The 13,730-nt window shown below is 45.9% G+C and overlaps 1 protein-coding gene across 3 annotated transcripts in view; it reads right to left on the bottom strand.

Moving 5' to 3' along the window:
• Positions 1-1,362: 1,362 nt before the first annotated feature.
• Positions 1,363-13,730, bottom strand: part of map3k5 (mitogen-activated protein kinase kinase kinase 5) — a 147,877-nt gene continuing 135,509 nt past the window's right edge. The window contains exons 24-30 of one of the 3 annotated variants that reach the window (XM_056294458.1): positions 13,206-13,391; positions 11,325-11,430; positions 10,421-10,664; positions 10,098-10,210; positions 9,167-9,273; positions 4,831-4,907; positions 1,363-2,561 (exon numbers count right to left, since the gene is read on the bottom strand). In XM_056294458.1, coding sequence (XP_056150433.1) covers positions 2,504-2,561; positions 4,831-4,907; positions 9,167-9,273; positions 10,098-10,210; positions 10,421-10,664; positions 11,325-11,430; positions 13,206-13,391 — 891 coding nt within the window. In that variant the 3' untranslated portion in view covers positions 1,363-2,503. Of the gene's footprint in view, positions 2,562-4,830; positions 4,908-9,166; positions 9,369-10,097; positions 10,211-10,420; positions 10,665-11,324; positions 11,431-13,205; positions 13,392-13,730 lie in introns of those variants that run through there. The other 2 variants (XM_056294459.1, XM_056294460.1) reach the window with 2 other exon arrangements.

The raw sequence follows: 13,730 nt of genomic DNA, 5'->3' as shown, positions 1-13,730 counted from the left end.
TCACGACACGCAAATAAGATAAAACAAAACAAAGCAAAAATTAACAGACGGAGGGAAAAAAAGCTGCCAGACCTACGGTACACATGACTTGGTTCACATCAGTTTTCAAGGAATTCCACAGGATTACACGACTATAGATAAAGAGCACTACAGACTGTAATGACAAATTATTTTGCTTTGAGATAGTCAGTGAATGGACCCCACACCATTTCACTAAAGGGAATGAAATGAAAAATTGCACAATGTAGATTGTTGGATTTTTTTTTACTATTTCTTATCAACACGGTTTTTCAAAACACCTACGTTTTTTTCTAGTTACAATTCGCCTGTTTTCGATATGCTAATTTTCCTGTAAACCCGTGTTGATAGTTCAAATACAGTAGAAAAAAGATTTAAAAAAAAACCGAAAAAACAAAAAACAAAACAAAGACTAGGTCTAACGACACCACTGATACAGGAAGCTTTCTCTTGAGGATCCAAAATTATACTAGTCTCAGTCAGGCACGAGGTTACTGAATATCTTGTGAAACATGTTGCTAGAAAACGTTTCCCTACACCTGTTAAGTCTTGTGACGTTTTTTCATTTCAAGCGATCCGATAGAATCAAGACACAACTCACACTGGAGGTCAGTGTAACGTGTGTGTGGTGTTACCTAAGTGTAACGTGTGTGATGTTACCGAAGTGTAACGTATGGTGTTACTGAAGTATAACGTTTGTGTGGTGTTACCAAAGTGTAACGTGTGTTACTGAAGTGTAACGTGTGTGTGTGTGGTGTTTCTGAAATTTAACGTGTGTGGTGTTACCGAAATGTAACGCCTGTGCGTGTGTGTGTCTGTGTGTGTGTGGTGTCACCAAAGTGTAACGTGTGTGTTACTGAAGTGTAACGTGTGTGGTGTTACTGAAGTGTAACGTGTGTGGCGTTACCAAAGTGTAATGTGTGTGTGGTGTTACTGAAGTGTAACGTGTGTGTGATGTTATCGAATTGTAACGTGTGTATGGTGTTACTGAAGTGTAACGTGTGGTGTTACTGAAGTGTAATGTGTATGTGGTGTTACCAAAGTGTAACTTGTGTGTGGTGTTACTGAAGTGTAACGTGTGTGGTGTTGCAGAAGCGTAACGTGTGTGTGTGGTGTTACTCAAGTGTAATGTGTTTGTGTTGTTACTGAAGTGTAACGTGCGTGTGGTGTTACTGAAGTGTAATGTGTGTGGTGTTAATGAAGTACACCAGATGAGACGTGACGCTGCTGCAGCTCATGTGTTTGATTTGAGAAGGCGCAGCTCTGTTAGAACGACTTCTAACTTTATCAAACCAAACGTGTGAACAAGTCTATCTCATGATAATAATGTACAACAGATTATTCCTGCTAAAACTTTTATTTCACAGTCTTACATGAAAAGTTTTACTTTAGACAACAGGGCATAAATATTGTCAATCAAAAATTATATGAAACAAAACAGACTTACACTTAGTTTTGGACTGTATTTCCCATTTGGACATAAATGTTTTAATAATAATAACACACACATCTGTTTAAATAATTTGTAATATCATGATCATATGTACAAAAACCTACAAAAAAGGAAAACAAATTTGCCAAAGAAAAGTAAAAGCAACCCACATCTACATCAAACCAGAACAACCTTTGAATTTCACCCTTTTAACAGTTGTGCCATTCAAGACCACACCTGTACAAAATAACATCACAAAGTGTTGTTTACAGTCTCTTCTCTACAATACAGGCTGGTCACCAGCCATGTTCACTAATGTGTTTACGGACTGCACCACCGCCAACAGTCATTCAGAGGTGATGAGGCAACAAATCATTTACATGGAACTGAAACATATCAGATATCAATATTAATAAAGCAAACGTGAAAATAACGACTGGAAAGTTTAATAAGGTTTAGCATGGATTAAAAAAGATACAAAAATTACATAATGGAATGACGGCCTTCAGTTTACAATACAAACAGACGACACATTTAAATAAAATAGTGGTGATAAGACGCCTATGACAATATTGTTTAAACAATTTCAAAGACTTTTTTGTCAGGCTCGTGTTAGCAAAAGGTCAATCTCATGGTGTGTAAACATGTAAATATAACCTTGTTATGACAAGAGGTCATTAAAGTACTGCTTTAATTACTGACACCGTTCGACGTGGGTTCTCAGGTATTTCTGCTGGGTTAAAAGTTCTGTTAATTCTCAGTTGAAAGCACCATCAGGACAAATGTGTGTCATGACTGTTAGGTGTAAGAAGCATAGCAGCACGTCTAGTGTACTTTTCCCTTCAAAACAGGTGACATTCTCCACAAAGACCCAACAGTGGACACCGGCGAGGCTCCTCAACTCAGTGGAAGGAGGCTTCGCCGCACACACGTCCTGCTCCGAAAACAACTCTCGGTCTAAAACAAATCTTGAGGTAAAAGGTGAACATGGAACGAGAGAACACCGAGCTGTTTCGGACGGATGTTCTGGCTTGTACGAGTGGTTGGACCCACTTACGGCCTCTGCCTGTAGTCTGTGATGGCCTTCCACAACTTGCACAAGATGCCGCCTCTGACCCAGAAAACAACAGACATCAGAAACAAGCTTTTAACACAACAAATAGTGTAACATAACAATACTGTAACATCTGTACAACATCATCCATCTGCCCGACCCACATCACTTCTCCTCAAAGTCGTTCTTCCAAAGAAACAGCAAAAGTGCTCTATTTTACTACTGAAACCACATCATTGTGGCATGTTCCAGAAAGGTTTGCATGGTTGATAGACAGATAGAGAGACAGCTATCTAGCTAGCTAGATAGATAGATGGATAGATGGATAGATAGACAGATAGACAGACAGACAGACAGACAGACAGACGGATAGATGGATAGATAGATGTAGATAGATATAGACATCAATGCAAGCTTATAGCTTTTCCAGTAAATTAATAACTGCTGAACACATTTAAGTCAAAATGTGTTTCCTCACACAAAATTAAGCTGATAAGTTTATACAGCAGAAAAGACAGTATAGTATCTTTTAGTATATAGTATACAGTATATATTTTTTATAGTGTACCGTATATCCTTTAATATGTGGTATACAGTATATCTTTTAGTACAAACCCCAATTCCAATGAAGTTGGGATGTTGTGTAAAACATAAATAAAAACAGAATACAATGATTTGCAAATCCTTTTCCACCTATATTCAATTGAATACACTACAAAGACAAGATATTTAATGTTCAAACTGATAAATTTTATTGTTTTTTGGCAAATATTCACTCATTTTGAATGTGATGCCTGCAACACGTTCCAAAGAAGCTGGGACAGGGGCTTGTTTACCACTGTGTTACACCACCTTTCCTTTTAACAAAACTCAATAAGTATTTGGGAACTGAGGACACTAATTGTTGAAGCTTTGTAGGTGGAATTCTTTCCCATTCTTGCTTGATGTACGACTTCAGTGGCTCAATAGTCCGGGGTCTCAGTTGTCATATTTTAAGCTTCATAATGCGCCACACATTGTCAATGGGAGACAGGTCTGGACTGCAGGCAGGCCAGTCTAGTACCCGCACTCTCTTACTACGAAGCCCCGCTGGTGTAACACGTGCAGAATGTGGCTTGGCATTGTCTTGCTGAAATAAGCAGGGATGTCCCTGAAAAAGACGTCGCATATGTTGCTCCAAAACCTGTATGTACCTTTCAGCATTAATGGTGCCTTCACAGATGTGCAAGTTACCCATGATGCCATGGGGCACTAACACCCCCCCATACCATCACAGATGCTGGCTTTTGGACTCTGGGCTGATAACAATCTGGATGGTCCTTTTCCTCTTTAGCCCGGAGGACACGACGTCCATGATGTCCAAAAACAAGTGAAATGTGGACTCGTCAGACCACAGCACACTTGTCCACTTTGCGTCAGTCCATCTCAGATGAGCTCGGGCCCAGAGAAGCCGGCGGCGTTTCTGGGTGGTGTTGATATCTGGCTTTGGCTTTGCATGGTAGAGTTTTAACTTGCACTTGTAGATGTAGCGACCAACTGTGTTAATTGACGATGGTTTTCCCAAGTGCTCCTGAGCCCACGTGGTCATATCCTTTACACAATGATGTCGGTTTTTAATGCAGTGCCGCCTGAGGGGTCGAAGGTCACGGCCATTCAATGTTGGTTTTCGGCCTTGCCGCTCACGTGCAGAGATTTCTCCGGATTCTCTGCATGTTGTGATGATATTATGGACTGTAGATGATGAAATCCCTAAATTCCTTGCAGTTGTACGTTGAGAAACGTTGTTCTTAAACTGTTGGACTATTTGCTCACGCAGTTGTTCACAAAGTGGTGAACCTCACCCCATCCTTGCTTGTGAACGACTGAGCCTTTCGGGGATGCTCCTTTTATACCCAATGATGACGCTCACCTATTCCCAATTAACCTGTTCACCTGTGGAATGTTCCAGACAGGTGTTTTTTGAGCATTCCTCAACTTTCCCAGTCTTTTCTTGCCTCTGTCCCAGCTTTTTTGGAACGTGTTGCAGGCATCAAATTCAAAATGAGACAATATTTGCAAAAAACAATAAAGTTTGTCAGTTTGAACATTAAATATCTTGTCTTTGTAGTGTATTCAATTGAATATAGGTCGAAAAGGATTTGCAAATCATTGTATTCTGTTTTTATTCACGTTTTACACAGCGTCCCAACTTCATTGGAATCGGGGTTTGTATATAGTACACAGTATATCTTTTAGTATATAGTACACAGTATATATTTCAGTATATAGTACACAGTATATATTTTAGTACATAGTACACCGTACATCTTTAGAGAATTGTAGATACCTTAATCTTAAACTCTTCAGATCATCTCTTGTCACATCTTGGAGAAGGTCATCCAGTGTGTAGTCCTCCATCAGTATCTACACAAACACAGAGGATGAAATGAACTGTGCAGAATGAAACAAATGCTTCTTAGGCCGATGACACTTTGTCCACACTGACATGACTATGACAGATCATTTCAGTCAGTTATTTAGCGTCAGTATGGGTCATACAAAACACCGCCTCATCTCCATGTACCAGTCATGTAAATACAGAGAATACAATTCAGCAGCTGACAGGGGCACAGACTCTATTCTTAAATGTACCAATATATAGATACTATATATACAGATAATATCAACGTATTGTAGGCTGAAGTTGATATGAAATGTAAACAGGTTGAACTGCCCACTGAACCTCCTTATCGCTGAATCATTAGCTTGACCATACAGAGCTTGTTTTCTGCCGTAGAAGAAGAGGAATATGCGTCGCCCTATGATGGCCTGGCGGGCTGTCCAGGGTGTCTCCCCGCCTGCCGCCCAATGGCTGCTGGGAAAGGCTCCAGCATCCCCTGCGACCCTGGGAGCAGGATAAGCGGTTCGGATAATGGATGGATGGGTGTCCCGTAAAGGAGGGCAGACAAGTGTTGTGGCAGTACTGACGTTACTGTGCAGCTATAACGTAACGTCAGTCACTGACGGGAGCGAGGCGGCATGTCAACGTACTGACCAATGTACACTTAACGGGCAGACAGGAACAAGAATACAACATGAAAATAACACTGTCTCCCTCTGGTGGCAGCTAGGGGAATGTGCCCAATGCGTAACACGTGTATTATGGAAAATAGTGAGAAGTTGTTTACGTCAAGCTAACAAGTAATAAGCGTGAATGGTCGGCTGTGGAGAAGGTGTATGTCCCTGCTGTTGAGAGGAGTTACTAATGATCCCATGTGACATCCAACAACTGAGCAAAGCAAGACTAAACTCACCAGTCAACGCACCTCCAAACTGCAGCACAGACTTATAAAAGGTGTCCACGTGTCTATCTGGTTCTAAGTAGTCCACACAGTAAAATCCCTGGAAACCAAACTGCCCCATTAATGGCTACCTTCATTAGCATTAAAAGGTGATGGTGGATTACAAGGGTATGGAACTGTTGATGAAGCAATATGTTGTCTATCTCGAGTGGAGCTCAGAAATTAAGTCCCATGAGCGTAATAAATGATAGCTGACTGACTTTTGTCAGCCTCCATAATGTACAGGAAAAGATCTGCTGCAACATTATTGCGCAATTTAACAACATTTTAGAAAGAACAGACCGCACTGTACCGTCTTATAGTAAATCAGTATAGCATCAGTACCTATAGCAGTAATATCAGGTGCTTATAAAAGGTGGAGGCATGGAGATGTTTAGGAGAGATGGCAGTGGGATTTTTAACTAGATTGTTTAACACAATCTTAGAAAGTGAGAGGATGCCTGAGGAGTGGAGAAGAAGCATACTGGTACCGATTTTCAAGAATATAGCACTCACCCCCATTGCCATGAAGTGCTTTGAGAGACTGGTTCTGGCTCACATCAAAAACATTATCCCCCCAACATTCGACCCACATCAGTTCGCCTACCGTCCCAAAAGGTCTACTGAGGATGCCATTGCCACTGCCCTGCACTTTGCTCTGACCCACCTTGAACTTAACAGCACATACATCTGGATGCTGTTTATAGATTACAGCTCTGCCTTCAACACTATCATCCCCGCCAAACTAACCACGAAACTCCTCTCCCTTGGCCTCAACCCCTCCCTCTGTAACTGGATCCTGGACTTCATGACCAACAGACCTCAATCTGTTAGGTTAGGTGACCACACCTACTCCACCCTGACCCTCAGCACAGGTGTCCCTCAAAGGCTGTGTTCTGAGCCCCCTCCTTTTCTCCCTCTTTACCCACGATTGCCTGCCAACTCACCCTTCAAATGTTATAGTTAAGTTTGCAGATGACACCACAGTCATTGGCCGTATCACCAATAATGACGAGATGGCCTACAGGGACAAGATTCAGCACCTCACATCATGCTGTACTACCAACAATCTTGTCCTCAATGTGCAGAAGATGAAGGAGCTGATTGTGGACTTCAGGCGGTCTAGAAGCTGCAGTGGGGTGGAAGTGGAGCGTGTTTCCAGCTTTAAATTCCTTGCAGTCCACATCAGCGAGGACCTTTCGTGGACATTAAACACCCAGGCCCTTGTGAAAAAGGCCCAACAACGCCTGCATTTCCTGAGGAGGCTGAGGAGCACCCGTCTACCCCCCAAAATTCTCACCAACTTATACCATTGCACCATAGAGAGCATCCTGACCAACTGCATCTCAGTGTGGTACGGCAACTGCACCTCAGTAGACCAAAAAGCTCTGCAGTGGATCGTCAAGGCGGCCCAGCATATCACCGGTACCCAGCTCCCAGCCATAAAAGACATTTATAACAAACACTGCCTTCGAAGGGGTCTGATTATCAACAGAGATCCCAACCACCCCAACCATGGACTGTTCTCCCCCCTGCGCTCTGGGAGGCGCTACAGGAGTCTCAGAGCCTGCACTACCAGGCTCAAAAACAGCTTCTTTCCACAAGCTGTTGCCCACCTGAACCTGGCCACTGTCTGTAGATAATTTAAAATATTTTGTACCCTTGCTCTTTTTTAACTTATTTTAGCTATTGGTCTTCATGTGTGTATATCTTATACTGTGTTTGCTGTGTTTGTCTGTGTCTGTCTTGCACTGTTTGGTGAAGCCACAGCCCTCATTTCATTTTTAACATGTGCCTGCACATTGTTTTTAATGACAATACATTGAATTGAATTGAACTGAATTGCACAAGGGTGATGTGCAGACCTGTAGCAACTACAGAGGTATAAAGTTGATTAGCCACAGCATGAAGATTTGGGAAAGAGTAATAGAAGCTAGGTTAAGAGGAGAGGTGATGATTAGCGAGCAGCAGTATGGTTTCCTGCCATGAAAGAGCATCACAGATGTGATGTTTGCTTTGAGAATGTTGATGGAGAAGTATAGAGAAGGCCAGAAGGAGTTACATTGTGTCTTTGTGGATTTAGAGAAAGCATACGACAGGGTGCCGAGAGAGGAGGTGTGGTATTGTATGAGGAAGTCGGGAGTTGCAGAGAAGTATGTAGGAGTGGTGCAGGATATGTATGAGGGAAGTGTGACAATGGTGAGGTGTGTGGTAGGAATGACAGATGGGTCCAAGGTGGAGGTGGGATTACATCAAGGATTGGCTCTGAGCCCTTGCTTGTTTGCAATGGTGATGGACAGGTTGACAGATGAGATCAGGCAGCAGTCTCCGTGGACTATGATCGCAGATTACATTGTGATCTGTAGTGAGAGTAGGGAGCAGGTGCAGGAGAGCCTGGAGAGGTGGAGGTATGCACTGGAGAGAAGAGGAATGAAAGTCAGTAGGAGCAAGACGGAATACATATATATGTGTGAATGAGAGGGAGGACAGTGGAATGGTCAGGATACAAGGAGTAGAGGTGACAAAGGCATCCATCCATCCATTATCCAAACGCTTATCCTGCTCTCAGGGTCGCGGGGATGCTGGAGCCTATCCCAGCAGTCATTGAGCGGCAGGCAGGGAGACACCCTGGCAGGCCATCAGGCCATCACAGGGCTGACAAAATAGGAGTTTAAATACTTGGGGTCAACTGTCCAAAGTAACGGGGAGTGCAGTTGAGAGGTGAAGAAGAGAGTGCAGGCAAGGTGGAGTCAGTGTCAGGAGTGATTTGTGACAGAAGGGTACCAGCAAGAGTTAAAGGGAAGGTTTACAAGATGGTTGTGAGACCAGCTATGACATATGGTTTGGAGGCAGTGGCACTGATGAAAAGACAGGACATGGAGCTGGAGATGGCAGAGTTGAAGATGATAAGATTTTCATTTGGAGTGACGAAGAAGGACAGGATCAGGAACGAGTATATTAGAGGGACAGCTCAGGTTGGACGGTTTGGAGACAAAGCAAGAGAGACAAGATTGAGAGGGTTTGGACATGTGTGGAGGAGAGATGCTGGGTATATTGGGAGAAGGATGCTGTATGAAGCTGCCAGGGAAGAGGAGAAGAGGAAGGCCAAAGAGGAGGTTTATGGATGTGGTGAGGGAGGACATGCAGGTCAGCCACCTAATGTTGTGACAGAGGAAGATGCAGAGGACAGGAAGAGATGGAAACGGATGATCCGCTGTGGCGACCCCTAACGGGAGTAGCCAAAAGTAATAGCAGTAGTAGTAGTAGTAGATATCAGGTGCTTATAAAACTGTTTATGTTAACTGACAAATGTCCAGCTAGAATGTCAGTGGTTGTACCTACCCTGTCTATGGATTCCTGGTCAGCCCCATGCAGCCTGAGCCATCTAACCAGCTCTGAGTCCTGGTTTTGCTCCCCTCTTGAGAAAATCGATGACATAGTCTTGTCTGCTAAATAAAACAATGAGCAGACCTCTTCAGACATGGTGAATATTCCTCTGCACTCCGGACAAGTCTGTGTTTTATAGACGAGTCTCGACAATGAGCTGCAGCGGGGTGAAACACATGAAGGCATGGCAGGGGCATGCCGGCTGCCATTATCATATGCTCGTCCTACTGTTTATTTATTTATTTATTTGTATCCCCCCCCTTTTTTCTCCCCAATTGTACCTGGCCAGTTACCCCACTCTTCCGAGCCGTCTCGGTCGCTGCTGCACCCCCTCTGCTGATCCGAGGAGGGCTGCAAACTACCACATATCTCCTCCGATCCATGTGGAGTCGCCAGCCACCTCTTTTCACCTGTGAGTGAGGAGTTTCGCCAGGGGGACATAGAGAAGATCACGCTATTCCCCCCAGTTCCTCCTCCCCCCTGAACAGGAGCCCCGACCGACCATAGGAGGGGCTGGTGCAGTGACCAGGACACATACCCACATCCCGCTTCCCACCCGCAGACATGGCCAATTGTGTCTGTAGGGACGCCTGACCAAGCCGGAGTTAACACAGCGATTCAAACCGGAATCCCCGTGTTGGTAGGCAATGGAATAGACTGCCACGCCAACCGGACGCCCCTCGTCCTACTGTTTATTTTTGAGTTTCACAACATCTTAAATGGTTTAAAACCTCACACCCCAGGGTTTCAGATCAACAGAAGAAAAAACATCAGGTCAGCGACTTGTACTGCACACTTCCCAGCACATCACACTTCCCCTGGCATGAACAGTAGGTAACACAAAACACAACAAGTAAACTGAGAAACTGCTAAGTGAAGAACATACCTAAGGGCTCAGACCGCATCCTCAGTAGTTTGATTTCTTGTTCCCGCTCATCCAGGACCTGCTGTAAAATGGCTTGGTACTCTCGCTCCCTCTCAAGCAACTGTTCCAGCAGCCTGGACGCACACGAAAAACCATGAGACACAGAAGAACCCATAGGGACACCACGCCGGATGGTCTTGTCAGTTATTATAACAGCTGAACTATCGAACTATCGGACTGTGACGAATGGTATGAAAACTGCACAGAATGGAGGCTGCTTGCAAACGGTCTGCAGTACAGAAAAACCCCATTCCAGAGCCAAGCGTAGTCCAAGTCAACGCTACCTGTTTGTCTCGAGCTTCATCCTGCCAAGCTCCATGCTGACCGAGTGCTGTGCATTATGGGACTCGTGTGAGACGGTGGAACTGAGCGTGCTCACACCAGAGGTGGCCACCGTGTCATCGTGAGCGGCGACAGGCGGGGCTCTGCTCTGTTGAGCGGCGCTACCCTCTGGCTCGGCCTCTTCATCGACATCCTCCTGGTCGGCTGCGTCGCTCTCCGAGGCCAGGCTGAAGTGGGGCCGCAGCTCTAAGCAAGAACACCATGGCGTATTTAATGGTGTATGCAACGAAACAGAATGCTTGACTTTACTTGGTCAATTACCCCACTCTTCCGAGCTGTCCCGGTCTGTGCTCCACCCCCTCTGCCAATCTGGGGAGGGCTGCAGACTACCACATCCCATACATGTGGAGTCACCAGCTGCTTCTTTTCACCTGACAGTGAGGAGTTTCACCAGGGGGACGTAGCGTGTGGGGGGATCACGCTATTCCCCCCAGTCCCCCCCCCCCAAACAGGCACCCTGACTGACCAGAGGAGGCACTAGTACACCGACCAGGACACATACCCACATCCGGCTTCCCACCCTCAGACACGGCCAATTGTGTCTGTAGGGACGCCCGACCAAGCCGGAGGTAACACGGGGATCCCTGTGTTGGTAGGAAACGGAATAGACCGCCACGCTACCCGGGCGCCCCAGAATGCTTGATTTGCTTCTGTTGTAATGACAATAATCAATCAGCACCATTAAAAATGAATGGTGGTCACGTGGAGGCACCAGAGACATATTGTGAGGCTATGCTGGCTCAGTTCTGTGGTTCTGAACCCGAACACTGGGACCTGCACAGTGACTCTTTCAGAAGTGCTCTGTCATAGACGCTCCTGCATCGGGCCGCAGTCTCCAACCATTACCTGGCACCAGGATGGTGATGGCCGTCTGCACCGCTTTCCGGATGATGTTGTCCAGGGCAAACATCCAGTGGGGCTTAATGTTGTGGTTTCGCAGCACCTTGTTTACCTAAAATATTCAGAAATACACAAAGACACAGTGTGAAAGACAGGTCTGTCTCACTCTCTCACACACACACACTCACATACTGGTGTCTGTCTGGTAACCAGGAGACAGGAAATGGGTTTGAATCCAGTCAGTGCCTCTAGTCGGGGCGTACTGGTGTGGACATGTGTAAGCAGCACTAAAATCTTGCCCAGCGCTTATCGTTCCTTGCAGAGCCACTTTTTGGTTGCCTGCTGCTGTGGCGTTTGTCTGCTCTACAACCAGCAGGAGGCGTCTCGATAACATATTGTTGGAGGAAGGTTACGCAATACCAACAAAAATAAAAACACCCGCTTGTTCCAGCCATTCACTTTATCTACATAATTGGATTTTTGAGGCACAAAGCAGGACAACCTGTTCACCATATGAATCTTTTATACCATGGCGAACGCTTACGTCTCCCGGCCCACGGCCTGGTCTAGTCTGGTCCCTCTGCTGAAGGGACAGCAAATGAACAGCCTGTTCCAGCGGACCGCTCCTACACAATGACATCAAGACTTCTTCTCTCTTTAGTCCCCATCATGTCCGCAGAGGCTATAGTCACCTCTGCACACAAACAGCAGAGAAACAGTATGCAGGATATCCATCCCTCCATCTACCATTATCCATCCATCCATCCATCCATCCACCCATCCATCCATCCATCCACCCATCCATCCATTATCCGAACCGCTTATCCTGCTCTCAGGATCGTGGGGATGCTGGAGCCTATCCCAGCAGTCATTGGGCAGCAGGCGGGGAGACACCCTGGACAGGCCGCCAGGCTATCACAGGGCCAAGACACACACACACACACACACACACACACCTAGGGGCAATTTAGTATGGCCGATTCACCTGACCTACATGTCTTTGGACTGTGGGAGGAAACCGGAGCACCCGGAGGAAACCAACGCAGATGCGGGGAGAACATGCAAACTCCACACAGAGGACGACCCCCAAGGTTGGACTACCCCGGGGCTCAAACCCAGGACCTTCTTGCTGTGAGGCGACCGCGCTAACCACTGCGCCACCGTGCCGCCCGGTGGGCAGAACATGACAGAGATCATATGTTCCAGGGGCATTACAGAGGGACAGTATATATCATGACTCAAGCTTTAGACACAGCCACAGACATGGCCAGTTGTGTCGGGCGTCCCTACAGACACAACTGGCCGTGTCTGCGGGTGGGAAGCTGGATGTGGGTATGTGTCCTGATTGCTGCACTAGCGCCTCCTCTGGTTGGTCAGGGCACCTATTCGGGGGGGAACAGCGTGATCCTCCCACGTGCTATGTCCCCCTGGTGAAACCCCTCACTGTCAGGTGAAAAGAAGCGGCTGGTGACTCCACATGTATCAGAGGAAACATGTGGTAGTCTGCAGCCCTCCCCGGATCAGCAGAGGGGGTGGAGCAGCGACCGGGATGGCTCGGAAGAGAGGGGTAATTGGCCAAAAATACAACTGGGGAGACAAAGGGCGGAACCCCCCCAGGCGGAATCCCCCCACCCAAAAAAAAAAGAAAAAAAGAAAAAGAATGAATCAAGCTTTAAAGTAACATTTTTGGGCATTCAGAAGCCGTATATTAAAAATAAATCTCAGCAGATATTTGCGAATGAATAAAATAAAAATGACTTTACTGAAGTGAATTCTGATGACTGAACTTACTATCGGTACATATTCAAAATTTAGTTTACTCCCAGCAAAATCTGCCCCTGATAAAAGACCCTGAGGCGAGGAAGAGGAGCGGACAGGGGCACTTACAGCATCCTGGAAGCCGAACAGAACCACCTGCAGCTGGCTGATGGCGGTGCTGTCAAAGTCCAGTTCCAGTTTGAGCTGGGACAGCGTGCTGGCTATGATCTTCCGGTCCGCCATGCGCACGAAGTTGGCCAGGCTGACTACCAGGGTGGAGATGTGCTGGTGTCTCAGTCTGGTCTCCTCTGAGCCCTAGGGGAGGACAGGAGGGGGGGAAGGATGGAGGATAGGGAGATGGGGGGAGTAATAGAGAGGGAAGAGATCATGGTGGGAGAGGCTGTGATGCAGTATACATGAGGATTACAAATCTATAGTGTACAAGGGCGCTCAGTCAGTGTTGCTTGTTTTTGAGATCCCGACTCTGGTTTTAGATCTATCCTTCTCTCTGTCTACACATACAGTGCATCCGGAAAGTATTCACACCCCTACACTTTCAATATTTGCAATATTTCAGCTTTTTATTTTTAATAAATTTGCAGAAATTTCTACAAAACCTTTTTCACTTTGTCATTATGGGGTATTGTGTAGATT

This window comes from Lampris incognitus, chromosome 15 (genome assembly GCF_029633865.1).
Source record: "Lampris incognitus isolate fLamInc1 chromosome 15, fLamInc1.hap2, whole genome shotgun sequence".
NCBI classification, from domain to species: Eukaryota; Metazoa; Chordata; class Actinopteri; order Lampriformes; family Lampridae; genus Lampris; species Lampris incognitus.
This window is presented reverse-complemented; position numbering and strand designations above follow the sequence as displayed.